The 25911-nt window shown below is 45.0% G+C and overlaps 1 protein-coding gene across 4 annotated transcripts in view; it reads right to left on the bottom strand.

The window, feature by feature from the left end:
- Positions 1 to 11198: 11198 nt before the first annotated feature.
- HLCS (holocarboxylase synthetase) overlaps positions 11199 to 25911 on the bottom strand; it is a 185385-nt gene continuing 170672 nt past the window's right edge. For all 4 annotated transcript variants that reach the window (XM_040423107.1, XM_040423106.1, XM_040423109.1 and 1 more), the window contains exons 8-12: positions 23421 to 23488; positions 19707 to 19867; positions 15539 to 15653; positions 14549 to 14762; positions 11199 to 11685 (exon numbers count right to left, since the gene is read on the bottom strand). In XM_040423107.1, the coding sequence (XP_040279041.1) occupies positions 11514 to 11685; positions 14549 to 14762; positions 15539 to 15653; positions 19707 to 19867; positions 23421 to 23488 (730 nt within the window). In that variant the 3' untranslated portion in view covers positions 11199 to 11513. The remainder of the gene's footprint in view (positions 11686 to 14548; positions 14763 to 15538; positions 15654 to 19706; positions 19868 to 23420; positions 23489 to 25911) is intronic.

Raw genomic sequence — 25911 nt, 5'->3', positions numbered from 1 at the left:
AGCATGCGCGACCTAACAAAGGCTCAGAACTACAGGTCAATGCCATGGTAATTTATGAGGAAACACAGTGGATGGCAGAGGAAGAAAACTACTGAATGGTACATATGTGAAATTTACATTATATTAGGTAATTATTGATGATGAGTAAGTCTAAAACATAAGTTATATATATATAAAAAGGAGTTTCTGTCTGTTCTTTATGCGTGACCAAACGACTGGACTGATCTTCACCAAATTTGGCACACAGGTACATCAGGTGTCCAGAAAGGTTTTAGAGCGGGTCTCAGCTTGCTAGGGCGTACCGTTCCTGAGATATTCCCAAAAAATGACCTGCATTAGCCAATAGAAGCCTTCAAGTCTTTCACTCATATCTCAACTGCCATACACACAGTCACATGTCCCTTATCAGCCAGTAGAAGCTCGCAGGCCCTTAGTCTCCACACACACACACACACACACACACACACACACACACACACACACACAGTTTTACTCCAGGTTTCCATAACAACCCAGCACTTTTTCTTTACTGCTGTAGGTCATCTTTAGGCTAGGGCTACACGACGACAATAAGTCGTCCAATAAGGGCACAACTACGCTGCTACACGCATCCATCTTGGATGGATTTTTTGCGACTGTCGTGTCGCAGTCGCAGTGCGACACCATAGACTATCATTATAAAAAATGGTTGCGCAACATTGGTACGACAAAATGTCGTGCGCCACATGTCGTCATGTAGCCCTAGCCTCAAAGGGGCAGGGAGCTGTGGAGGTCACTGATATGGGGGCAGGGGCCACTATTAAAGGGGCAGCTGCTGTGGAGGTCACTGTTCAGTCAGCAGGGTACTGTGAGGTCACTGTTAAGGGAGCGGGGTACTGTGAGGTCTACTATGGCAGTCACTGTTAAAGGGACGGGTGTTGTGGAGGTCTCTGATAAGGGGGAAGAGAACAGTGGAGGTCACAGAGAAGGGGACGGTCCCCTATGGAGGTCGGTGTTAAGGGGCGGGGTGCTGTATAGGTCACTGTTAAGGGGCGGACCCCTGAGGTCAATGTCAGGTGAGTGGGGTGCTGTGAAACTCACTGTTAAAGGGGCGGGCTGCTGTGAGAGTCAAAGTTAAGGGGATGGGCTGCTGTGGAGGTCCCATTTTAAGGAGGCGGGGCACTGTGAAGGGGGGGTGAGGGGCTGTGGAGTTCACTGTTAAGGGGGCGGTGTACTGTAGAGGTCACTGTTATGGGGGATACTGTCAATATCTTTTAACGACACACAGAAACATTAAATGAAATAGATTAAATATACCCGTGCAAAGCCGGGTCCTTCTGCTAGTAAGTTATATTTATGGTAACCGGAATACCCCTTTAAGCCTAATAATTCTATAATGAAAAGGTTTGCAACTTTCTAATACACAATGGGACACATTTACTATTTGCAAAAAGTCCATTGGGCAACATGAGCCCAATTTAAAGGGAATCTGTCACCAGCGACTTCTCTATCTATTTATCTGCATAGACGCATAGCTGTGGTTGACCTGATTAAAACGCTGTTTTTCTTTTGTTGACCCAAGGTCCCGTTCCTGAGTTATGATACTATTTCGTAATATGGAACTTAAGCCTATAGTGCAATGAAGGACTCACCTTTGCTCTTGTTGCACCCAAGCTCCGCTCCTTTCTGTGACCTGCCCCTCCCTGGCTGCTGTGCCACTGCCTGGCCATGTCAATCAAAGCAGCCAGGAAGGAGCTGGCCACGGAAAGGGCAGAGCCTGTGTGCAACAAGAGCAACGGTGACGCCCTCATTGCACCAAAGGCCTAATCTAAATATTAAGAAATAGTATCAGAACCTGGGAATGGGGATTCTGATGAACAAAAGAAAAACAGCATTTTAATCAGCTATGTGTCTATGAAAACAGATTAATAAGCAGGTCGCTGGTGACAGATTCCCCTTGAGCTACTGGATGGCATCACTAGGTGACAGCACTAGGTAGGGTTTTTTAGGTTTTAAGGTCAGGAGTAGTGAGAATATAAAGTTTTCTTCTTCTCTCTCAGGTGCCCTGGAGGCGGTGCTTCACAGTGAAGTGCTTTCTGCCCTGACGGCTCACAGCCCCTCCCCTCTGCTCTGAGTGACAGCTGTAGTGGTCTCCTGATTGGTTGCTACAGCTGTCACTCAGAGCAGAAGGGAAGAGGATGTGAAGCAGGTCAATGCAGAGAGCACTTCACAGTGAAGCTCCTCATCCAGGGCACTTGAGAGAGCAGAACAAAACTTCCTATTCTCACTACTTCTGATCATAAAAGCTAAACAAAAGTTATTTTTTCTCCTGCTCTCCCCGGCTCCTAACTAGTGCTTTCAGCAGTTCAGTATGGTCAAAACTGCTGACAGACTCCCTTTTCAATGTCTACTCGCCTTCAGTGAATAAGAATCATTCTTATTTTAATCCAGAGGCTGAAATCTGCATAGACCTTAGGCTACTTTCACACTTGCGTTGTTAATTCCGGTATTGAGATCCGGCAGAGAATCTCTATACCAGAGTTAAACGGATCCGTTTTGATTTTGCACATTAGGATGCATCCGTTCCGTTAGGATGCGGTTTTGTGAAATCAAAACTGAAAAAGAACTGAAAAAAATTGATCTGTCACTAAATACATTGCAAGTCAATGGGTGACCGATGCGATTTTTTAGGCTCCAAAAAAACCCGGATCCATCACCAATGACTGACATTGTTTTCAGTGACGGATCCGTTTTGTTTTTTTTATGAGCAGGCACAAAACCGCAGCTTGTATTGTGTCCGGTCACAAAATGGAATGCTCTTTTGCTTCAGAATGAATGAGGACTAAACGGAAACGGATCCTCTGCTGGATCTGAATACCGGAAAACAACAACGCAAGTGTGAAAGTAGTCTAATACTTACCCAGTGTGGACAACCTTCTGTTTTCTAAACAGCCTAGAGTGGACTGACACATTGTAACAAACGATTCGGACAGCAGTTACATTTGTCTAAACTGGATACAATTATAGCAAACGCTCAGCAGTGAGACATATTAGGTCTGCTCAGGTTTTCAACCTCTGGATATAAACAAGAACGTTCCCATTCATTGACAGCAAGCAGAGAACCTGGGGAGAAATTGAAACCCTAAGTATAGTACAATGTTGCAGAACAATTTGATTATACTTCTGCATCCACTATATAGAAGCCACACAGGACCAGGCTCGGAGAGCCTTGCGCCCCATCATTCGGGGGCGGTTAACACTTCAGAGATGCAGATTCCTCCGCCATGTTCCCGTGTTAGCGGTGGTTCCAGTTTCCCCTTAATGTCCTCATTCATTTCCATGATGAGGTGTTAACATGATGCAGCTGTAGGTAGTGGAGGGTCTGGTGCACTGGGGGGTTGTACACTTGATACCGTTTCTTACAATATTTGATACAATATCTGTTACTGACCCCGTTATACTGCGCAGGTTGTATCGGTGGCGCGGCAGCAGTGAGCTATATCCCAGCGACGGTATATAAGCGATATATACCAGTCATATACACTGCAGCAGTAAATGATGAAATGATATCCGCCCCTTTAAATTAGAGCATCAGATCAGCCTAATTAAAGGGGTTACTCGGGATTACAAAAACGTGGCTGCTTTCTTGCAAGTACAGCGCCACACCTATCCACAGGTTGTTTGCGGTATGACAGCTTAGCCCCCATTCACTTCAGCTGAGCTGCAATACCACACAAAACCCATGGACCGGTAGGACGACACTGTTTTTGGAAGAAAGCAGCCATGTTTTTCTAATGCCTTGGTGAAAGATTCCCTTTGGGCCTCATGCGCACCACCGTATGTAGTTTGCGGATCTGCAAAGCAGGATACGGTCCGCGTTGCATTTTTTGAGGACCCGTTGACTTTAATAGGTCTGTGGTCCATCACACTTTGCTGACATTTTCTACCATTTCACGGAACGGACATACGGGTGCGGAAAGCACACAGATCATCTGTATGGCCATTCCACAAACAGATAGAACATGTCGGCAAAATGCAGACCACAGACCTATTGAAGTCAATGGGTCTGCAAAAAATGCAGACGGCACATGGACAGGGTCGGGTGCATGAGGCCTTAGGCCTCTTTCACACGAGCGTGACGGATTGGCTCCGGATGCGTTCAGTGAAACTCGCACCATTTTGCAAGCAAGTTCAGTCAGTTTTGTCTGCGATTGCGTTCAGTTGTTCAGTTTTGCGGGTGCAATGCTTTTTGATGCGTTTTTCACGCACGTAATAAAAACTGAAGGTTTGCAAACAACATCTCTTAGCAACAATCAGTAAAAACACATTGCATCGGCACTTGCTTCCGGATGCAATGCGTTTTTCACTGAAGCCCTCTTCACTTCTATGGGGCCAGGGCTGCGTGAAAAACACAGAATATAGAACATGCAGCATTTTTCACGAAACGCAAAACTGATGCATGAAAAAAAAAAACACTCCTGTACACAGACCTATTGAAATGAATGGGTCCGGATTCAGTGCTGGTGCTATGCGTTCACTTCACGCATTGCACCCGCGCAGAAAACTCGCTCGTGTGAAAGGGGCTTTAGGGTGCTGCCACATTACGTCTTTATCTTAACATTTTCTTGGCTTGTGAAACAGTGACATACATAGTTTTTGGGGAGATGGCAATTTTTTTACTTTACTTTTTTTCAGATGCCTTTATCACTATAGAAAAAATCTATGCGGAAAAATGTCTGAAAAAACACAAGACGATGCAAAATAAAAAAAAAACACGGGCGAGTATTCCGCGCGGATGCGATGCGTGAGTTGAACGCATTGCACCCGCACTGAATCCCGACCCATTCATTTCTATGGGGCTGTGCACACGAGCGGTGATTTTCACGCATCACTTGTGCGTTGCGTGAAAATCGCAGCATGCTCCTCTTTGTGCGTTTTTCACGTAACGCAGGCCCCATAGAAATGAATGGGGTTGCGTGAAAATCGCAAGCAAGTGCGGATGCGGTGCGATTTTCACGCACGGTTGCTAGGAGACGATCGGGGTGGGGACCCGATCATTATTATTTTCCCTTATAACATGGTTATAAGGGAAAATAATAGCATTCTGCATACAGAATGCAAAGTAAAATAGGGCTGGAGGGGGTTAAAAAAAATAATTTAACTCACCTTAATCCACTTGATCGCGCAGCCCGGCTTCTCCTTCTGTCTTCATCTTAGCTGTGTGCAGCAACAGGACCTGTGGTGACGTCACTCCGGTCATCACATGATCTTTTACCATGGTGATGGACCATGTGATGACCGGAGTGACGTCACCACAGGTCCTGTTCCTGCACACAGCTAAGGGCCCTTGTTGTGTTCCGGCATAGAGTTCCGTCGTCGGGGCTCTATGCCGGAAGAATCCTGATCAGTTTTATCCTAATGCATTCTGAATGGAGAGAAATCCGTTCAGGATGCATCAGGATGTCTTCAGTTCCGGAACGGAACGTTTTTTGGCCGGAGAAAATACCGCAGCATGCTGCGCTTTTTGCTCCGGCCAAAAATCCGGAACACTTGCCGCAAGGCCGGATCCGGAATTAATGCCCATTGAAAGGCATTGATCCGGATCCGGCCTTAAGCTAAACGTCGTTTCGGCGCATTGCCGGAGCCGACATTTAGCTTTTTCAGAGTGGTTACCATGGCTGCCGGGACGCTAAAGTCATGGTCAAGTGTAGTGGGGAACGGGGGAGCAGGGGAGCAGTGTACTTACCGTCTGTGCGTCTCCCGGGGCGCTTCAGAGTGACGTCAGGGCGCCCCAAGCGCATGGATCACGTGATCACATGGATCACGTCATCCATGCGCATGGGGCGCTCTGACGTCATTCTGGAGCGCCCCGGGAGCCGCACGGACTGTAAGTATACCGCTCCCCCGCTCCCCGCTCCTACTATGGCAACCAGGACTTTAATAGCGTCCTGGGTGCCATAGTAACACTGAAAGCATTTGGAAGATGGTTCCGTCTTCAAATGCTTTCAGTTCACTTGCGTTTTTCCGGATCCGGCGGGCACCTCCGGCAAATGGAGTACACGCCGGATCCGGACAACGCAAGTGTGAAAGAGGCCTAAGATGAAGACAGAAGAGAAGCCGGCTGCGCAATCAAGTGGATTAAGGTGAGTTGAATTATTTTTTTTAACCCCTCCAGCACTATTGTACTATGCATTCTGTATTCAGAATGCTATTATTTTCCCTTATAACCATGTTATAAGGGAAAATAATACAATCTACAGAACACCGATCCCAAGCCCGAACTTCTGTGAAGAAGTTCGGGTTTGGGTACCAAACATGCGCGATTTTTTTCTCACGCGAGTGCAAAACGCATTACAATGTTTTGCACTCACGCGGAAAAATCGCGGGTGTTCCCGTAACGCACCCGCACATATTCCCGCAACGCCCGTGTGAACCCAGCCTAAGGGAGCAAAAATTCAAGGAAATTGTATTAAAGTGTGACTACAAAAAACAATTCACAGGCTAAACTGGATGGATGTCTTTTTTTAGTGTTATAAACTATGTTACTAGTTTGTAGGGTTTTTTATTGACCAGCACGTAACACTAGTCGTGGAGACTTTTTGCGCCCCAAAAAAGCTGGGTTTTTTTTAAACTAAAACCACTCTTAACCCCTTAAGTACCGGACCCATTTTAGTTTTTTCCTCATAACATTTTAAATTTTCATTCATATACCCATATGAGGGCTTATTTTTTGCGGGACAAGATCCATTTTCCAATGGCACCATTTAATGTACCATGTCTTGTAGAAAACGGAAAAAAAAAAAATCTTTGTGGGGTAAATTGAAAAAAAAACAACAATTCCAAACAGGTTTTTGGGGTTCTGATATTGCAGAGTTCACTGTGCGCTAAAAATGACCTGGCATCCCTATTCTGTGGCTCAATACGAATACGGCGATATCAAACTTGTATAGTTTTTATTTTGCTTTACTACTTTTAAAAAATTTAAAAGCTTTGAAAAAAAAAATCTGTTTGCGGGACGAACTGTAGTTTTTATCAGTACAACTTGCGGGGTGCATACACATTTTTGATCACTCATTCAATTATTTTTTTTTGGGGGACGACGACAAGGTGAACAAAAATGGCAAATCGAGTATTTTTTTTCTGTTATGGCGTACACTGCGCGGGGAATTTTTAAAAAATATTTTAATGGTTGAGGCATTTTCCCACACAGCAATATCTGTTATGTCTATTTTTTTTATTGATTATATATTTTTATATGTAAAATTGGGAAAGAGGGATGATTTAAATTTTAATATTTTGACTTTTTTTATACCCCCTTAAGGTGCTAGAACCTGGGATCTTTTGATCCCTTGTACCATTTACCCTAAGACCTCATGCACACGAACGTGTGCTGGCAGGGCCTGTGCTGTGGTTCGCAATGCACGGGCACCGACCGTGGGGCCGCCGCATGAGAATGGGGTCCGCGATCCGCATCCGGCTGGCCGCACTATGCACTACTTTTTTGCGTAATGGGTCCACATCCGTGATGAGGGGTGAACACGGCCGGTGCCCGTGTGTTGCGGACCCGCACCTATCTGAAAGGAGCACAGCACAGATTGTGAATTCAACTGATAATATTCACACAATCTTACAAAAATATTATAAAAAAAAAATCTGTAGTACTGTTCATCCTGGGCTTCCGGATTCTTGAATAAAAAAAACTAAAACAGTACTGCAGTACTGGCCACAGCCCATGATGGTACCATTTCTGGGAGAAATCCTTTTTTCTAGTCTAACGGACAACAACTAGTATTAGATCTTTCAGAGTAGGTCCCAGGGGTACTGTTATTTCTTGTGGAGAGTATGCAGGAAGTCTTATAGGCCAAGCAATGCTCCCTGGGAAAATGGATATGCAAATTAGCTCTCCTCCAAAAGAAAGAAAGCCGTCTCTGTACTGCCACCTAGTGGAGGCAGATATCCAAAGGTCAATGTCTGGCTGCAGCAGTGTCAAGCTAAAAATTTACACCTAGGGACCTGAGGTCAGGAGCGCAGGAGCCAGCGCTGGGAAGCAGGTAAGTATGTTTCACTTCGCAGGTCTGCCATAACCTCCCCGAAAAAAAACATACAGCCCCTTTAACCCCGTATGTGGGGGCTCTGCTGCATGTTCCTCCACATCCAGTGGCTGTAGATGGCCCAGGCCAGCAGAACATGTTATTTATTGCAGATCGGCGCTTATATAAATTCTTAGCCTCCATAAACCTCATAAACCATCTCTGATTTATATATCCTGAAATCAGAAACAAATTAACCTTTTTTTTATCTTTCATATACAATGAAATTAGTAAATATCTAAGCAGATTGAAATGTGCATGGTTTATAGCGAATCCCCCCGGGGACCCATGAAATCTGTTGCTATTCATAACCCAGTCTGCGGGGACGCTTTAATGGTAGACGTGCAGCAATAATTCCAGCGGCCTTACACAATAGGATATTATATTCTTTCTTAGGGTTTTTTTTTTTTGTTTTTTTTTTGCTTCCTTGAAAGTGATTTGCGTTAAATAAATAAAAAGAAATGACCAATTTGTAAGTAATGTATCCTGAACGGGGGGGGGGCCAAAAACCTGCAGCTGCACAAGGACCAGACAAGGAGAGATTTCTGCCGGGTCCGGTGAGGAAAATGTAATCTTGCACCTAGGACAATGAATACGCAATCCGACCGCCACCTGCGGAGGTTTTATACGCTATAAATAAAGCTCCAATACGCTTTGGCCCAGAGTTACTAAATGTGTCTGCTCCAAAATAAAATTAAAAAAATCTGTCTAAAAGTGGTGCAAATTGGTGCATTGAAATTGATTAAAACTGGTGTAAAGGAAAACAACCAATCAGATTCCACCTTCCATTTTTTAGAGCTTCTTTGGAAAATAAAAGGTGGAATCGGATTGGTTGATTTTCCAGTTTTCCTTTACACCAGTTGTGATAAATCTCTCTCCTCTTAGGCCTCATGCACACAAAGGTATTTTCTTTCCGTGTCCGTATTTTTTTTTTTGTGGACCGTATGCGGAACCATTCATTCAAAAAAACCACGTCCGCATTACGGACAAGGATAGGACTGTTCTATTAGGGGCCGGCTGTTCCGTTCCGCAAAATACGGAATGCGCACGGACGTCATCTGTCTTTTTTGGGGATCCGTGTTTTGTGGACCGCAAAATACATACGGTCGTGTGCAAGAGGCCTTTAGGGTTTCAACACTTTTTCCCCAAAATGCTTGAAAAGGGGTGGGGCTTAGTGGAAAGGGTCTAAATTGCTCCATTTTGTGCCAAAATTGCGCCACAATTCTGGTAGAAAAAACAGTCTCAGAGCAAAAGTGTCTATCTCTGCACCACATTTATCATCCATCCTGAGCCCCGTGATCCGTCTGCTGCAGGTCTATATAAGGTTAAAGATTAGTAAATCTGGGCCTTTGTATTCCAAATCTTACCATTTTCAAGATCCCCGTTTGCTGTCAGTGAACGACAACACTATTGGTAACATTCAGAGGCGGTAATAACCCTGTCCATAGCTGGTCCTGCTCTCAGCTGAGAGGTGAATACAACTGTATCCGAACCAGACAATGCTCAGGACTCCAGACTGATACATTGTAGCAAATTAGCAGCAAATGAAAGTGTTTAGTTCACAGTGTTAATTTCTCAGCTGAGAGCAGGAATGGGGATGTACAGACTTACTGCCTCTGAATGGAAACAATAATATTTTCTTTCACTGACAGCAAGCACATATATTGAAAATCGTGAGGAATTTAAACATAATGGGGGTCATTTATCAAGAAAAGTCTCTTTAGGCCAGGCTTTGATATCCCCTGTGCACACTATAAAGTTGTGACAATGTCAGACTGTGTAGGGACCGGCCCCCCGGACCAGCTGGTAACACCCGGTTGTCAATAACAGAGGGATGACACAACGAAGAGTTCAAAGAAAAGGTGCTCCAAAATGGCTATTTCATGAAGAATACAGGTCAAGGGGAGTGAACAGATCCTCTTTAAACTTTCTATAAAACCAGAAAACTCCTTCGGTAACACATGTTACTAAGACACAAGCATAAAAAGTTGTAAATTAATTTCTAAAAGCCTAAAACTAAAAACACAGGGGGACATTCATCAAGACTGGCGTTCCCATACCTGGAGTGGGATGTGACTAATTTATTAAGAGGCCAGTCGCACCTCTGGCCTTCAAATCTACGTCAGCCAGGATCCGGCAATGGACTTTCTGGCGCAAGTTATCATAAATCCAGCGTGGACCATAATAGACTCCCCCCCATCCATATGGCGTGTGCCATTATTTGCAATTTTTTTTACAGCGAACAGTTCAAGATGTTTGCTACTATTTTGCTTTATCGCATCTAATATTGAGCAGCTTTGCAAAAAATCTTGTTACCGTTTTATGTCTACAGCTCCTATGCAGACTCATGTGCCTCCATGGTTACAGACAAATCTGTGTTGCCTGATCTCGCGGCCAGGCTTCCTCCCATCCTCTACTTCCTGTTACAACATTGAATGTAGGTTTGAAAGAAGTAGGGAACAGATAGAAGGGAGTATGATGGCAATCAGACTACACCGGGATTGTAATGTAGTCTGTAACCATGGAGACACATAGATCTACTTAGAAGCTGTAAACAGAAAAGGAGATTTGTAGCGAAGACTATTTGCAAAGTTGCTTCATTTTTTTTTTCCATTTTAAAAGCATTGGAGTAATGTCAAAAAAAGTTTTGCAAAAGTCTTTACGCTCTTTAAAGGGGTTGTTCCATGAAAAATATTATACAATTTTCAAACCAGCACCTGGATCTGAATATTTTTGTAATTGCATGTAATAATATATGTATTATAGCTACTGAGTTATTCAATGAAATCCATGTGTATAGCGCCACCTGCTGGTTGCTTTTTTTCTAATTTCTCTGTCCACCTCACTGCTCTGGAAGCACATGCTCAGTTCCATCCTCTAACTGCCACTCGCTGCAGCAGAAAGGACGCACCCCCTAAATGGCGAGCTTGAACAACTGGAGCTGTGATTGGGGACATCGCTGGGGCCATGTAAGGTACAGGGCCGGTTCTAAGGTGGACATGTACTAGATGATGTCTGATGATCATATTTTACATTAATAATGGGAGAATCCCTTTAAGCTTTAGTTACATAAAACAGAGGAAGAACCCTAACAATCTATATACTTACGTGATGAGACAAGCAGAACCGTTGGGATAATTTTCCTTTATTTGCATGTTAACTAAAGTTTAATTTAAGTTACATCCAGCCCCCCAAACTCCCAAGTACCTGTAGACAAGTCCCTAAATGAGTCAGTCCATTGTAATAATATAGAGTATTTCCATACAGCTCCGAGCATCCTATAGATTGCGCCAGACTATAAAAGTTATAGAGGCTTAATAGATCCATACATGAAGGAAATCACCTACACCCGTCCAGGGGGGTGGATTAAAAATATATCTATTTCAGACAGCGACCAAGCCGACCACCGATTCCAGGAATGTCTATATTTAAGAGAAATCCGGATTAGGAGCGCTTCGGTATAATCAAGTTTCTGATCATGTCAAAGGAGTTGCCGTCTGGATGGACAGTGACAATAATTTTCCCATCTTGGAGAACTTGAAGAAACCCGGAGTCATCTAGTCCAACAATCTCAACTAAAGGGCCGTCCTCACCACCGAGCCGAATCTTCTGCCCACTGAAAGACATGCAAAAAACAAATACAGACACAAGTCAAAGGGGGAAGGGTTAACTCCCACCAAAATAATGGAGAGTCGTCATCTATAACCTAGCGTTGGCATCTGGTTTTTGTCAGTAGAGCGTATCAGCTTTGTGTTCTTGGGTGCGGTGTTACAGTATGGTTTCTACATAGCAGCAATCAGTGGCTAGAATCTCCTTTTTTATGTATTTATTTTTATATAATTTATCAATATTTATTCCCAGGCCAACAGATTGTGTCAGCCTTCTACCCCCCCCCCCCCCCCCCCCCCATACTGTACTGCTCTTAACTAACACAGGCCGGTACAGTCAGGTGACAACTAAGCTCCGCCCAGGCTCGGAATGTTATAAATGGGAAGTTAGATATCATTTGTTTTTGGAAATAATTAGATAGAAATGAAGGTATTCATACATTTTCATTAGAATCGTGATTACTATCCTACAGGTTTTTCGTCAGTGTATCACTACAGTATGTAATGCCTCCAGCTTTCTTTTCACCCCAAAAATTTTAGCGTCGTTTTTCTGCACTTTTTTTTCTGTTTTAATTCCTTTTTTGTTTGTTTTTGGTGGTGTTTTTTGTCGTAAAAAATGCCATCTCCAGATGTTAGCTGAAGATCTATGAATGCAGGACACACAAGCGTTTTTGTTGCTGCTTCTTCTGTTAATTAGGTGGCTTTTTTTTTGTTGTTGTTGCTTTGGTTTAAAAACTATAATATTTGGTGGTGTTTTTTTTCTGGAATTTTGACAACTTCTATATAGGGAACAAAATCCAGAAAAAAAAGGTTCTTATGGAAAAAAATACGTAGCTAAAAAAACTGCATGCGGCATGGAAAAAAAATATGGTTTCTATGTGTTTTTTTCAGTGAGCAAAAAACACCAGGCAGATTTGTGCGTATAGGCGCACTTAAAGGGGTTGTGCCAGACCAGATTTGTGCGTCTAGGGGCACTTAAAGGGGCTGTGCACCTGCAAAGAGAAGCATACATAGCTGCTTCCTAATGCTGGCTCCTTGGCTGCTCTGCTGGGCTTCCTGGATGCAACCATCCATTTAGACAAATCGCTGGCCACAGTGGTGACCTGCTCCCCCTGTATCATGTAAAATGATCACGTGACGTAAGGGAAGCAGGTCACCGCTGCGGCCAGAGATTGGCTGCAGCAGTGTCGAAATGGAAATTTACATCCTGGAAGCACAGCGGAGCCACAAAGGTTGGGGAGAGAAGGAGCCAGCGCCGGGGAGCAGGTAAGCATGCTTCTCTTCACAGGTCTGTCCGGGGGGGGGGGGGGGGGGGGGTCTTGGGTTTACTAAAGCCCCCCCCCCCCCAAAGGTGCGCAACCCTTTTAAGGAAAGCCAATAGACAGACTGCTCACCATTAAAGTAGATATAGATGCCTCCATCCCTAGCTGTTGGCTGAACGTATACCAAGATGTGATTCGTGAGATGTCCAGCTTTAAAATAAAAACATGATTTTGCGATACTCTACCATGAGATGTCGATGCTGTATGTGTCCATGTTGAGCCACACAGTGGTTGTGATGTATGTTGCATCCTGTCAGTGGTTTTGGTAACGTCACAAGATTGTACTGAATTTGCTTTTTTAAGAACAAAACTAGTTCTTTAGTGACAAGAGTTGGGGAGGAACAGTCCTGGAGATTGGTGTAGATCCTGTAGGACTTCCCACAAAGAAAGCTGGAAGTTGGAAGCACAGCTCCCCGCTAGCATGTTAGGCCCACTATAGTCTATGATCTGACCATGTGTCTCACCAGAAAAACCAACCAAAACCCAAGGGAACCAAAGAAGAGCTTAGAATAGTGACATGACTCCTACATTTTAGCAACTGTTAAGAGTCCCAGTGGTCGAACTATCATAATACATCCTCTCAAAGTTTAAAAAATACCCATGGTGGAAAACCCTCTTTAAGAACTACCTATTTGCATATGGTGTCCAAAGTCAGGGTAGACTTCATTATTAATTCATCATGGCTATGACTCTAAAAACATTGACCTCCCCCAACTGGAAGACCTGAAGGAGGAACCACAACATGATATGGGATAGTCCAAATCGGACAATATGGACCAGTCGTGATACCCATTGTTATATACACTGTGACTGCAACAAGTAAGGCTACCTTCACATCTTCATTGCGAAATCCAGTGGCCTGTTCCAGTAGAGGAACGGACTAACGGAGTTCACCGAATCTGGCATAGCTGGACTTGGCCGCGCACTGCTCTATCCCCTTTGGGGTTTTGACTGGATAAAAAATTCTTGCATGAAGGACCTAAATCGGGTATTTATCCTGGAAACGGGTCGGATCCCCAAAGGCAGCAATGTCCAGTTATGTCCAGCTATGCCATATATGGTGAACTTCAGTAGCCTGTTCCTCTGCCGAAACAGGCTACCGTAGTTTACATCTGAGATGTGAACGCAATGGTCAAGGCAGTTGTGGCCACCCAAAACGTATTGAAATTAGTCGGCAATCTGTACAAAGCACCCCTCTACTGCCAAGCCCAATACCAGCACAGTGTTGTATATGGACCAAGTTCTTCATGTCCCCGTAACTTGTTTATGGCGAATATTATAATGGACGCCTCAGCCAGTGACATGCCCATGATAAAGGAGAGGGCCTTGTTTACCCATCAATCACAGACAATGCCCTTATCTTGATGATGGATGCTAGAAATATGAGTGACACCTGTATCATTCAGAATAAGCAGTGCCTAATCCCAGACCAAAGAATAGGCAAAGTCTATGATAAGTTATCTAGATATTTCTTCACGCAAGTCTTCAGCCAGTGAACTTTTGCCCCACAGGAAACAAAGAGTCCCTGAACAATGTCCGTCACACTCACCTGTGTACCCAATATTTATAATAGGAAGGCAGAATACCATTGGATCCTTTCTTCTGAAAAATATCAATAAGTCTCTCCAGAGCGGTCACAGACCGGGCTATCAAGGTATCCACCCTTAGCGGATCAATATTTGTTTCATATCTCTTGTTGTGCTCATAGACGAGATCATTGATGCAGATTGTTGGGTTACTGTTAGTGACGTTGAACCCACAACCTAGCAGAAAAGGATAAAAAAAATTGAATAAAAAGCATTATAAGCATACATAACATAGCAAATGCCAACAGGTCGGATCACCATGATGACCTCTGGTGGAACGAATCCATTTTGAAGGCTTCCAGTACAAATCATTCAAGGCAGATGTCCATTTTGTTTAGGAGGCCCCCTGACGTTAAGCCGATCACGGAGTGGTCAGCTGTAATTTGTGAAGGCACCTGCCAGTAAATGTTCAATTTCCCTGCACTGCCTCCGCAGGAGAAAAAAAGAATTACACCGTATCTACTGAAATCATGGCATGCTTGGAGTTGTAGTTTTGCAAGAGCTGGAGGGCAGCAGGTTGAGCATCCCTGGAGTACAGGATCCCAGGAATGTTGATGTGACAAAATTTAAAGGGGTTTTACCATCTCAAAAAGTAAAGCTAAAATATTATAATCGGTGGGGAGGGTCAGACCCCCTTCAACTGACAGAATAAAGTGGAAATATCGTTGGCTCAGCGCTGTGTCTCCTTCCATGAATCCGGCTCCACTCACTTGAACAGGGCTACCCAGCCTTCCCTGCACAATTGGGTGGCCGCTCTGCATGGTAAAAACAATGAAGGAGATGCAACCAGTGTCCCCTTCCTTCTCACAACTGGTAGTGGGCCCAGAGGTCAGAACCGCGCCGAACATAAATGATCCCAGCGAGAGGCCACCACTTTTTGAGAAAAGAACCCACTGGAGGCCTTGTATAAGGTCAACATAAAGTGTCAAAATCCTAAACTAGGCATTTCATACCGATCAGTATATGAAACATATTTCCCATGAGTGTCGAGTTGACCAGGACTCCCCCGACCTTCATCAGATTACTGTAATAAATATCATTCGGCCACTTCAAATTCAACTCAATATCCTGTAAAGGAGCAATAAAGGAAGAACGTTAGGCTCAGATAAACAGATAAGCGCCCCCGGCACATTACAGCAGTGGCCTTCCACAACAATTTATAGATTGTAAGCTCTTGCGGGCAGGGTCCTCTACCCCTCTGTAACCGTCTGTTGATAGTTTATTGTTTACGGTGTTTTTTATTTCTGTGTAACCCCAGCAGGATGTACAGGGGAATTAATGGCGCTTTAAAAGAAATAATTATAATAACAGTTCTGCTATTCTATGACTTAGGTTTCCAAATACAGAGCATGCAGCCAGAGACGGGTCCTAATGATCTGCCTGTCAGCTTTACACTGCCAGGCGTAACATACCGCAGTACAGGAGTATTGCAGTGTAATATTTAAGTGACAGGGACAAGTACCCTAGTGGGACTGAACAAGTTGTAATAAATATGTAGTAGAGTAGTAAAAACATACGCAAAATATAAAAATGAACATGTCATATAGACGGCATGGCAAATACAATAAAAACAAAAACACCCAAGGATTACTACATTTCTATATGTTTCTTTTTCCATTTCCCCTCCACAAATAAAAAAAATATATTTTTGGCTCAATACATAATATGTACCCCAAAATGGTGCCATTAAAATTGAAAAAGTTATGGATCTCGGAACGCAGCCATGAAAAAAATAAATAAATAAATAACAGCTCAAGGGGTTAAAAGTCATATACACTATTGCCTTGGGTATTAATGTAGCAGAGCTATGCGTGTGACACCATTTGTGCATAGGTGCTAGGTAAAATGGCAGGTAACACATAGGAAAATGTTACGGTATGTCAAATGTCCAGTTCATCTCTGCTAGATCTGTATATAAATTTTACTTTTTATGTCTTTTTTCTATTAGAGAATATGCAGAATAAAAATCTATCGCTTCCCGGCGAACCCTTCAATCACCAAGGCCCAGCGCCGGTTGTAATGCCCCCTTTTCCCCTTGCTTATATTGGAAAGGTGAAGCACAACGGAGCTTTCTCTACTCCTCCTGCGCGTCTGTACGACCGTGGCATTCTTCAAAGCGGGTCCATCTGCTTACATTTAGCGGCGGGGCTGCTAACGTTTCATAGAGAGCTCCCTACGGGGCGAGACGTTGATACCCGCCCCATAAGGCTTAGAAAGATTTAAAAGGGAAAAAAAAAATGTTTGAGGTTTGGGAACAGCAGCGGGAGGCAGCGAGCGACGCGCCGGATTACAGAACCGCCGCGTCAAGGTGAATGGATTGAGAAGAAGCTGGAAACATCAGCCATGGCTGGCCTGATACTTCAACCTTCTGTCTAACCTTAAGTCCCCGGCTGATAAATGGACGCAAGGCATGAAGATCTGATCCAGCCAATGATGGCAGCTGGAAGGAGAGACGTGAAGTATATAAAAAGACATAGTGTAAATGTGCGGAAGTCATTGGTTTTAGGGAATATGGGAAACATATGCTGGTGTTAAATAAATAAAAAATCCCCCCCGAAGAAAAAAGCAAAAAAAAGCAGCAGAATAAGCTACGAGGTGATGAAGCTGGCTGACTCCTCCAATAAACGCGGTTAAATTTCTATTATACTGGAAGGTATTCCTGCGCTCGCCGTTATCACACCGTAATTAGAAAAAGGGCTCTCAAAGTCTAAAAGGGTTCTCCTCCTTGGACAATCCATTTAGATAGAAAGGTCACCTGACGATAAGCTCATCAGCGATCGGCTCCGATCTATGGGAGAACCTGGTAATAAATGTTCAACTTCCCTGCAGCGCCACCACAGGGGGAATAAAGCATTACATGGGGCTCATGCAAACCAATAGGAAGTCCATATAATGCACGGGGCATGCCAGGTCCTCCAGAGAGAGAGAGAGATGCTCTTTGTAGACACTCTCTGCACTAGCTTATAGATGAGGGGCCTGAATATTGGGGAATAATGGAATTTTACAAGAATTATGGAAAAACATATCATTCTGCCTTTGGGGAATGGGCATGTTTTTCTGAATAAATGTATTTAGAAAAATCTGATTAATAAAGCAGGTTGAAAATGGTTGTTATTAGCACAACTAAACGTCTGTAGCAACAACGTCGTCCATTACATGTTCTGTTAAAACGGCGCTTAAAGAGAGAAGAGGAAACACAGCTCGGCATCAGTAAAGTCTTTCCCTCCATCCACTGTAACCTGCATTATTAATCAGATTTTTCTAAATAAATAAATGCAGTAAAACATGGCCATTCCCCAAATGCAGAATATCAATTAATTATAGGTTGTTCTAAAATTCTAATAAAATTCCATTAGTCCCACTATATCTAGGACTACAGAGGGTGACTTGCTAGCAGGCCCCATGGGAGGGAGGTCCACAGGCCCATTTACTAGAGACTAGGGGTGGGCGATATAGACGATATGCGATATAAACAATATAAATCTGGCCAACGATAGAGATTTCGTTTATATCGCCATATCGCAGTAGAACATGGCATACGCCGCTCTCGGCACTCACCATGTTCTCCTGAGCCGGCACAGTGGAGAAGGAGGGAGTCCCTCCCTCCCCACTGTGTGCGGCTGCCGCTGATCACCAATGAGAACAGAGAGGAGGAGGAGGGGAGGGACTGTGGCCACTGCGCCACCAATGAGAACAGAGAGGAGGAGGAGGGGAGGGACTGTGGCCACTGCGCCACCAATGAGAACAGAGAGGAGGAGGAGGGGAGGGACTGTGGCCACTGCGCCACCAATAAGAACAGAGAGGAGGAGGAGGGGAGGGACTGTGGCCACTGCGCCACCAATGAGAACAGAGAGGAGGAGGAGGGGAGGGACTGTGGCCACTGCGCCACCAATGAGAACAGAGAGGAGGAGGAGGGGAGGGACTGTGGCCACTGCGCCACCAATGAGAACAGAGAGGAGGAGGAGGGGAGGGACTGTGGCCACTGCGCCACCAATAAGAACAGAGAGGAGGAGGAGGGGAGGGACTGTGGCCACTGCGCCACCAATGAGAACAGAGAGGAGGAGGAGGGGAGGGACTGTGGCCACTGCGCACCAATGAGAACAGAGAGGAGGAGGAGGGGAGGGACTGTGGCCACTGCGCCACCAATGAGAACAGAGAGGAGGAGGAGGGGAGGGACTGTGGCCACTGCGCCACCAATGAGAACAGAGGAGGAGGAGGAGGGGAGGGACTGTGGCCACTGCGCCACCAATGAGAACAGAGAGGAGGAGGAGGGGAGGGACTGTGGCCACTGCTACCAATGAGAACAGAGAGGAGGAGAAGGGGAGGGACTGTGGCCACTGCGCCACCAATGAGAACAGAGAGGAGGAGGAGGGGAGGGACTGTGGCCACTGCGCCACCAATGAGAACAGAGAGGAGGAGGAGGGGAGGGACTGAATACAAACGTAGCCTGCATATGCCGGCCATATCCCATACCCGGCCTCTATTACTGTGCACAGTGATCTGCCGCAATTAACCACTCAGGTCCTGAGGGGTTAATTGCGGCGGATCACGGCGTGCAGTAATAGAGGCCAGGTATGGGATATGGCCGGCACATGCAGGCTACGTTTGTATTCGGGCATATTAACCATATTCATTGGTGGTGCAGTGGCCACAGCCCCTCCCTTCTACTCCCCGTCTTCTAAGTATTATATTAATTGCGCCCCCTCCCCTCCACACGATTAAATCATTGGTGGCAGTGGCCCCAGGGTGGCAGCTTCTGATCGGAGCCCCAGCAGTGTAATCGTGGGGCTCCGATCAGTTACCATGGCAGCCAGGACGCTACCGAAGCCCTGGCTGCCATAGTCGGCTCCCTGCTGCTGTGTGCACTATGCACAGAGCAGCAGGGAGAGTGTGAAGTCCTATCTCACCCTGATAGAGCTCTATTAGGGTAAATAGGACAAGGGTTCTAGCCCCTGAGGAGGCTAATAGTTATTAAATAAAAAGTAAAAAAAAAAAGTTTAATCCCCCGAAATATAGAATATATCGCACATGCTTAAAATTATATCGCAATATAGATTTTAGGCCATATCGCCCACCCCTACTAGAGACATACAGAACAATGGAGCATTAGATAAAGGATACCTCATATCCAGGCAGCGTCCTCACAGCCTCCACAACGGCCAAGGACATCAGGTGCTGTACAAAGGCGATCCTCTGCCCCAGTGGAGACGACACGGGAATGGTGACAAGCAATGTCATTAAGGCACCTCCTTTAGGGCTGAGCCAGTCGTTTCCACCCCGACCTGCATACAGACATTCAACCCAATCACATGCAAATCATGGCATTTCAATATTAACATGTTACATGATACTAAAGGGAAAAATTCTGAGTTTTCCATTAGAATAAATTAATAAATAGTCCTCTACACTTAACGGGCCATTGTCATGAGAGGTTGAATCCAACTGAAAAAGACATGAGGGCGGAGCATTGCAAGAAAACCGGAGTTACGAGAGTTGTATCCAACTGAAAAGGACACGACGGAGCACTGTAAGAGGATTCCTATTTGTCAGCCAAACAAAATCACTGAAAACAGCCCAAGCATTACTAATGGGTCTCCTCGTGATGCTCCACCCTCATGTCCTTTTCAGTTGGATACAGGCACAAGAAACAATCTCTTACGACATTTTAAGGAAAGTGCTAACTCATAAAACTGGATGACTCTTGCAGTAAAAAAAAAAAGTTAAATCTGTGCTTCATCCTGAGGCATGATGGGTATTTTTAAAACTTTTACCATATTAATACCATCTGGGCTATATCTATAGGGGATGTAGAAGTAGTAGTTACACTCAGACCCTGGTGTCTGTGGGGGTCCAAAGGCCCCTCTACAACCAGTTATATAAATGGCAGGTGAGGAGGTGGTTTACAGATTTTGCATTGGGGACCATGAATTTCAAGGTATGCCTCTGGATCTATCCAATGTTTTCAGGCCTCTGTTAAAGGTGAACGTACAGTGACCTTCTCTACTACGGCCAATGACGGATGTGGTCTTCATGAGAACAGATTATCACTTTACTAGGGACCAGTCAATCATTAGGTGGGACAGGCCCTGACCCGTGACGTCATAAACATCCCTCCAGGGCAAGGGAAATCCTTCATAGGCCTCAAGACCTGCAATCAAATTGACTAGAAGAGAAGAGGGAAGAAAGTAGACTGGCGATGTAAAAAACAATAGGTGAGTACATCAATAACTGCTAGAGACTAAACCCGATAGGGCATTCAATAAAATCTCTTAGACATTTATGGCATATCAGGCAGATGGCAGGCTGCCAACACGGGTGACTATTTCAGTTGCGGAATATGCATATTTAAAAAAAAAACGAAAGTATCCAGAACGCTCATGGAAAAAGGAGAGACCGGCCATAAGAGCAGTCTAGTTCCCTTGACTGAATGCTCACCTCCGCCGCTGTAGACTGGAGTCGGTGTCGGAACGCTGTCTGAAGAGGCACCCAGGTATGTATATGTTTAGGAGGTCTGTATTACTTTAGGGCAGGGGTATTGAACAGGCAGACCGCGGTCCGAATCCAGACCTCGGACGCCCGCTGTCCGGACCCCTGAATGTCCCGCACCCAGCTGTATGTTCATCCTGAGCAAGGACATACAGTTGAATACCATGGTGAAGCAGGGAGCCGGCAGCTCACTGACGGCAGCAGCAGGTGCAATGAAATGACATCATCAGGCCGGCTGAGCGAGAGAAGCACAAGCCCCAGGATGTGGGGCTCCGGTCATCAGCAGAGTGGGAGCTAGGTGCACTGAGTGGGCAAATCTACTGTGAGGGGGCATCAAGATGGCATATCTACTATGAGAGCACTAAGGGCATATGTACTATTAGGAGGAACTAAAAGACCATATCTACTAAGGGGGCATTAAAGGGGCATATCTATTGTGAGGGGCATATCTAGTGTGTGGGGGGGGGGGGACCTAGGGGACATATTATCTGTGGGGAGGCATATTTATTGTGAGGGGGCACTAAAGAGGAATGTCTACTTCTACTGTCAGGGTGCATTAGAGGGGCATATCTAGTGTAATAGGGGCACTAAGGAGGCATATCTATTGTGAGGCGGCACTAAAGAGGCATATCTAGTGTAATGGGGGCACTAAAGGGGCATATCTAGTGTAATGGGGGCACTAAGGAGGAATATCTATTGTGAGGGGGCACTAAAGAGGCATATCTAGTGTAAGGCCTCTTTCACACGACCACTGAAGAGGTAATCACTGTGTGGGGGCCACTGAAGAGGTAATCACTGTGTGGGGGCCACTGAAGAGGTAATCACTGTGTGGGGGCCACTAAAGAGGTAATCACTGTGTGGGGGCCACTGAAGAGGTAATCACTGTGTGGGGGACCACTGAAGAGGTAATCACTGTGTGGGGGCCACTGAAGAGGTAATCACTGTGTGGGGGCCACTGAAGAGGTAATCACTGTGTGGGGGCCACTGAAGAGGTAATCACTGTGTGGGGGCCACTGAAGAGGTAATCACTGTGTGGGGGCCACTGAAGAGGTAATCACTGTGTGGGGGCCACTGAAGAGGTAATCACTGTGTGGGGGCCACTGAAGAGGTAATCAATGTGTGGGGGCCACTAAAGAGGTAATCACTGTGTGGGGGCCACTGAAGAGGTAATCACTGTGTGGGGGCCACTGAAGAGGTAATCACTGTGTGGGGGCCACTGAAGAGGTAATCACTGTGTAGGGGCCACTTAACACCTACTCTGCGGTGGGTACTAAAAGGGGCATCACACTGTGTGGGGGCCACTTAACACCTACTCTGCGGTGGGTACTAAAAGGGCATCACACTGTGTGGGAAGGCACATAAATATTGTTGGTGGCACTAAGGGGACATTTTTATTGTGTTTAGGCACAAAGGGGATTGGATGGGATTAGAGGCATGGCTTATTGTAAAAATAAAAAAAATTCTGCCGTGCGTTATGCGCCACCGGTATTGTTGTCTTTGCATTTCATGGCGGTTCGGACCTTGATCCGATGGCAGAGTCTGGTAAATGGACCCCTGCTTTAGGGGATCTGGTCTGGAGTTTTTATCAGTTTAGATGCACTGGTCTGGGGTCTGAGTATAGGGTGTCTGATCTGGGATTTGTACTTTTATATTATATTTTATACAATTCCAATTGTTTGGCATTTGTTGATGGAAGAGAACAAAAATAAATAAATAAATGACCGCAGTAACTTTAAAGGAATATTCCCCTTTAAGTCACTTTAGGATCAGTGAGGGGGTGACCTCTGAGATCCCCACAATCCCTCACAGTCTTTCCCTGCACAATGGCGCTCTCGGGGACCTGGATGTGCCGCAGTTCGGCTGTATACAAGTGTCGGGGAGCGCTGCTGTGTAGGTAAAAACGGTGAATGAGGCTGCAGAGCTGAAGCAGTGCTGTGGCCCCTTCATTCTCTGGATCAGCGGGGTCCCACAGGTAATGGCATATTATATTGATATGCTATCCCTTTAAAAATTAGGAACACCCTTTCAATCACGGCACAGTTTCCATCAAACAGCGCCACTCTCTTCCACTGGCTGCATCTGGTACTGCAGCCCAGTTCCATTCACTTGAAAGCTGCACCAATCATTTTTCCCCATTAAATCTACTCTCCGGACTTTTCTATGGCCCTACAACCTGTTTGATGTCAAGCGGAAAGAGTTAATACTGCAAAAACGTAAAATGAAGAATAAGAAAAAAAACGGTGAGAAAAGAGAGAACACAGTGAAACGAAAGACAGAAGACAGAAAAAACAACCGGTTGCGTGTCTAAATAGTCAGCGTGTTTTCTTAAATTGAAAGCCGTCCCCTGACCTTTGCCCTGAGTCTGCTGAGTTGCGATAGCGATTAACCCCATTTCCTTTGGTTCGTGAAACATCAGCCTGAAAGTGATGGGAAAAGAACTGGTCAGTTAGCACAGGAAGCAGCGACAAATAAAATGTAATTAAGTGTGAAATGAGCCATCGGCATCACTTTGCAAGAATCATTTTTCTCAGCTGGGGAGGCCGTCCTGTGATAAATGGTTCATACACAGATGTAGCAGAGCTGAATCGGTCACGTTTCGGTTTTACACCTTGTGATATCCCCATCAGCTATGCGGAATGGTAAATGCATCATCCCATTTACAAACTCAGCTCTGCTACATCTGTGCAGCCCAATTCATCAATCAGCTGTTTCAAGGCTGCCTTGTTAGCGTATCAAGCAGCAGAGAAATCTAGTCGGCTTACGTACAGTCCTATGTATTAGGGCTCGTTCGCACAAAGGTTTTTTGCGTTCCGTATACGGAACCATTCATTTCAATGGTTTCGCAAAAAAAACGTATTTCCGTTTTTCCGTTCAAAGATGGAACATGTCCTATTATTGCCCGCAAATCACGTTCCGTGGCTTTATTCAAGTCAATGGGTCTCCAAAAAAACGGAACACATACGGAATGTACTCCATATGTCTTCCGTTTTTGCGGAACCATCTATTGAAAATTTTATGTATATAAAATGTAATTACTGTATACTGTATTTGCCATACGGAAAAACGTAACGGAACTGAAAACACTAGCGGAAAAAAAAAACGGATCCGGGAAAAACGGCCCGCAAAACACTGAAAAAGGGCTTGTTCACACGACCGTATGGCTTTTTCAGTGTTTTGCAGGCCGTTTTTAACTGATCCATTTTTTGTTTCAGTAGTGTTTCCGGTTCCATTCCGTTTTTCCGTTCCGTTTTTCCGTATGGCATATACAGTATACAGTAATTACATAGAAAACATTGGGCTGGGCATAACATTTTCAATAGATGATTCTGAAAAAACGGAACGGATACAGAAGACATACGGAGTACATTCTTTATGTGTTTTTTTTTTTTTGCGGACCCATTGACTTGAATGGAGCCACGGAACGTGATTTGCGGGCAATAACAGGACATGTTCTATCTTTGAACGGAACTGAAAAACGGAAATACGGAAACGGAATGCATACGGAGTACATTCAGTTTTTTTTTTGTGGAACCATTGAAATGCATGGTTCTGTATACGGAACTCAAAAAACGCCCCGTGTACGGAACGCAAAAAACGTTCGTGTGAACGGGGCCAAAGACATACGGTCGTGTGAACGAGCCCTTAGGCCTCATGCACACGAACGTATTTTCATTCTGTTTCCATTCCGTTTTTTTTTTGCGGACCGTATACGGAACCATTCATTTCAATGGGTCCGCAAAAAAAACAGAAGGTACTCCGTGTGCATTCCGTTTCCATTCCGCAAGAAAATAGAACATGTCCTATTATTGTCCGCATTATGGACAAGGATAGTCCTGTTCTATTAGGGGCCAGCTGTTCCGTTCCGCAAAATCCGGAATGCACACGCATGTCATCTGTATTTTTTGCAGACCGCAAAATACATACGGTCGTGTGCATGAGGCCTTTGCAAGAGCTCTGCTACATCTGACAAACTCTGCTACATCTGACAAATAAACGTGTACTCCTCAATAGGGAATGGTCTCTCTGTCCATGCATGCGCAGGAAGTTATTACCTACACAGGTTCATGGGTGGCGCAGACAACTAGATGACACTCATGGATCTCGCAATGGGCAGGGACCATGTTGGTGAGACTCTGGGCTGGGTGCCCCTGATCTGCCACTTTAAAGGGGTAGTCCGGCTGACAATAAGCGATACTCACTTTACCAATCCCCTACACGCAGTTTCTAGTTTCTTAAAACACAAAGGAAGTGACCACTCAGCCAATCACAGGCTGCGGTCGGTCACCTCTGTGGCCAACGATTGGCCGGCGGGTCACTTCCTGTCTGTGAAGAGGGACCACTGACCAGTGAGAGACCGTGAAGCATCGGAATGGGAGCGGCAGGGGATCGGTAAGGTGAGAATGACTACATTTATTAATTTACACCATTCTGAGTTTTTTTGGTTATGTGGACTCTCCCTTTAAAGAGCTTCTCCCAAGATTAATGTACAAAATAAAAATCAGACACCATATAGTACATGACAAACTGTTTCTAAGGGCTCATGCACAAGACCGTATGTGATTTCCAGTCCGCCAAAAAAACGGATGACATCCATGTGAAGTCCGTGTTGCATCCATTTTTTTTGCAGATCCAATGTAACAATGCCTGTCCATGTCCGCAAAACGGACAAGAATAGGACATGTTCTATTTGTTTGCGGAAAGCACATACGGACACGAAATCATTAAAAAAAATTCCAGCCCCATTGAAGGGAACAGTTCCGCATACGGACCTGTAAAAAACGGAACAGGAAAGGGAAGAAAAATAAGTTTGTGTGCATGAGTCCTAACATACCTAGAACCA

Source organism: Bufo bufo, chromosome 3 (assembly GCF_905171765.1).
Source record: "Bufo bufo chromosome 3, aBufBuf1.1, whole genome shotgun sequence".
NCBI classification, from domain to species: domain Eukaryota; kingdom Metazoa; phylum Chordata; class Amphibia; order Anura; family Bufonidae; genus Bufo; species Bufo bufo.
The sequence above is the reverse complement of the archived record's forward strand: the minus strand, read 5'-3'. Positions and strand labels throughout refer to the sequence as shown.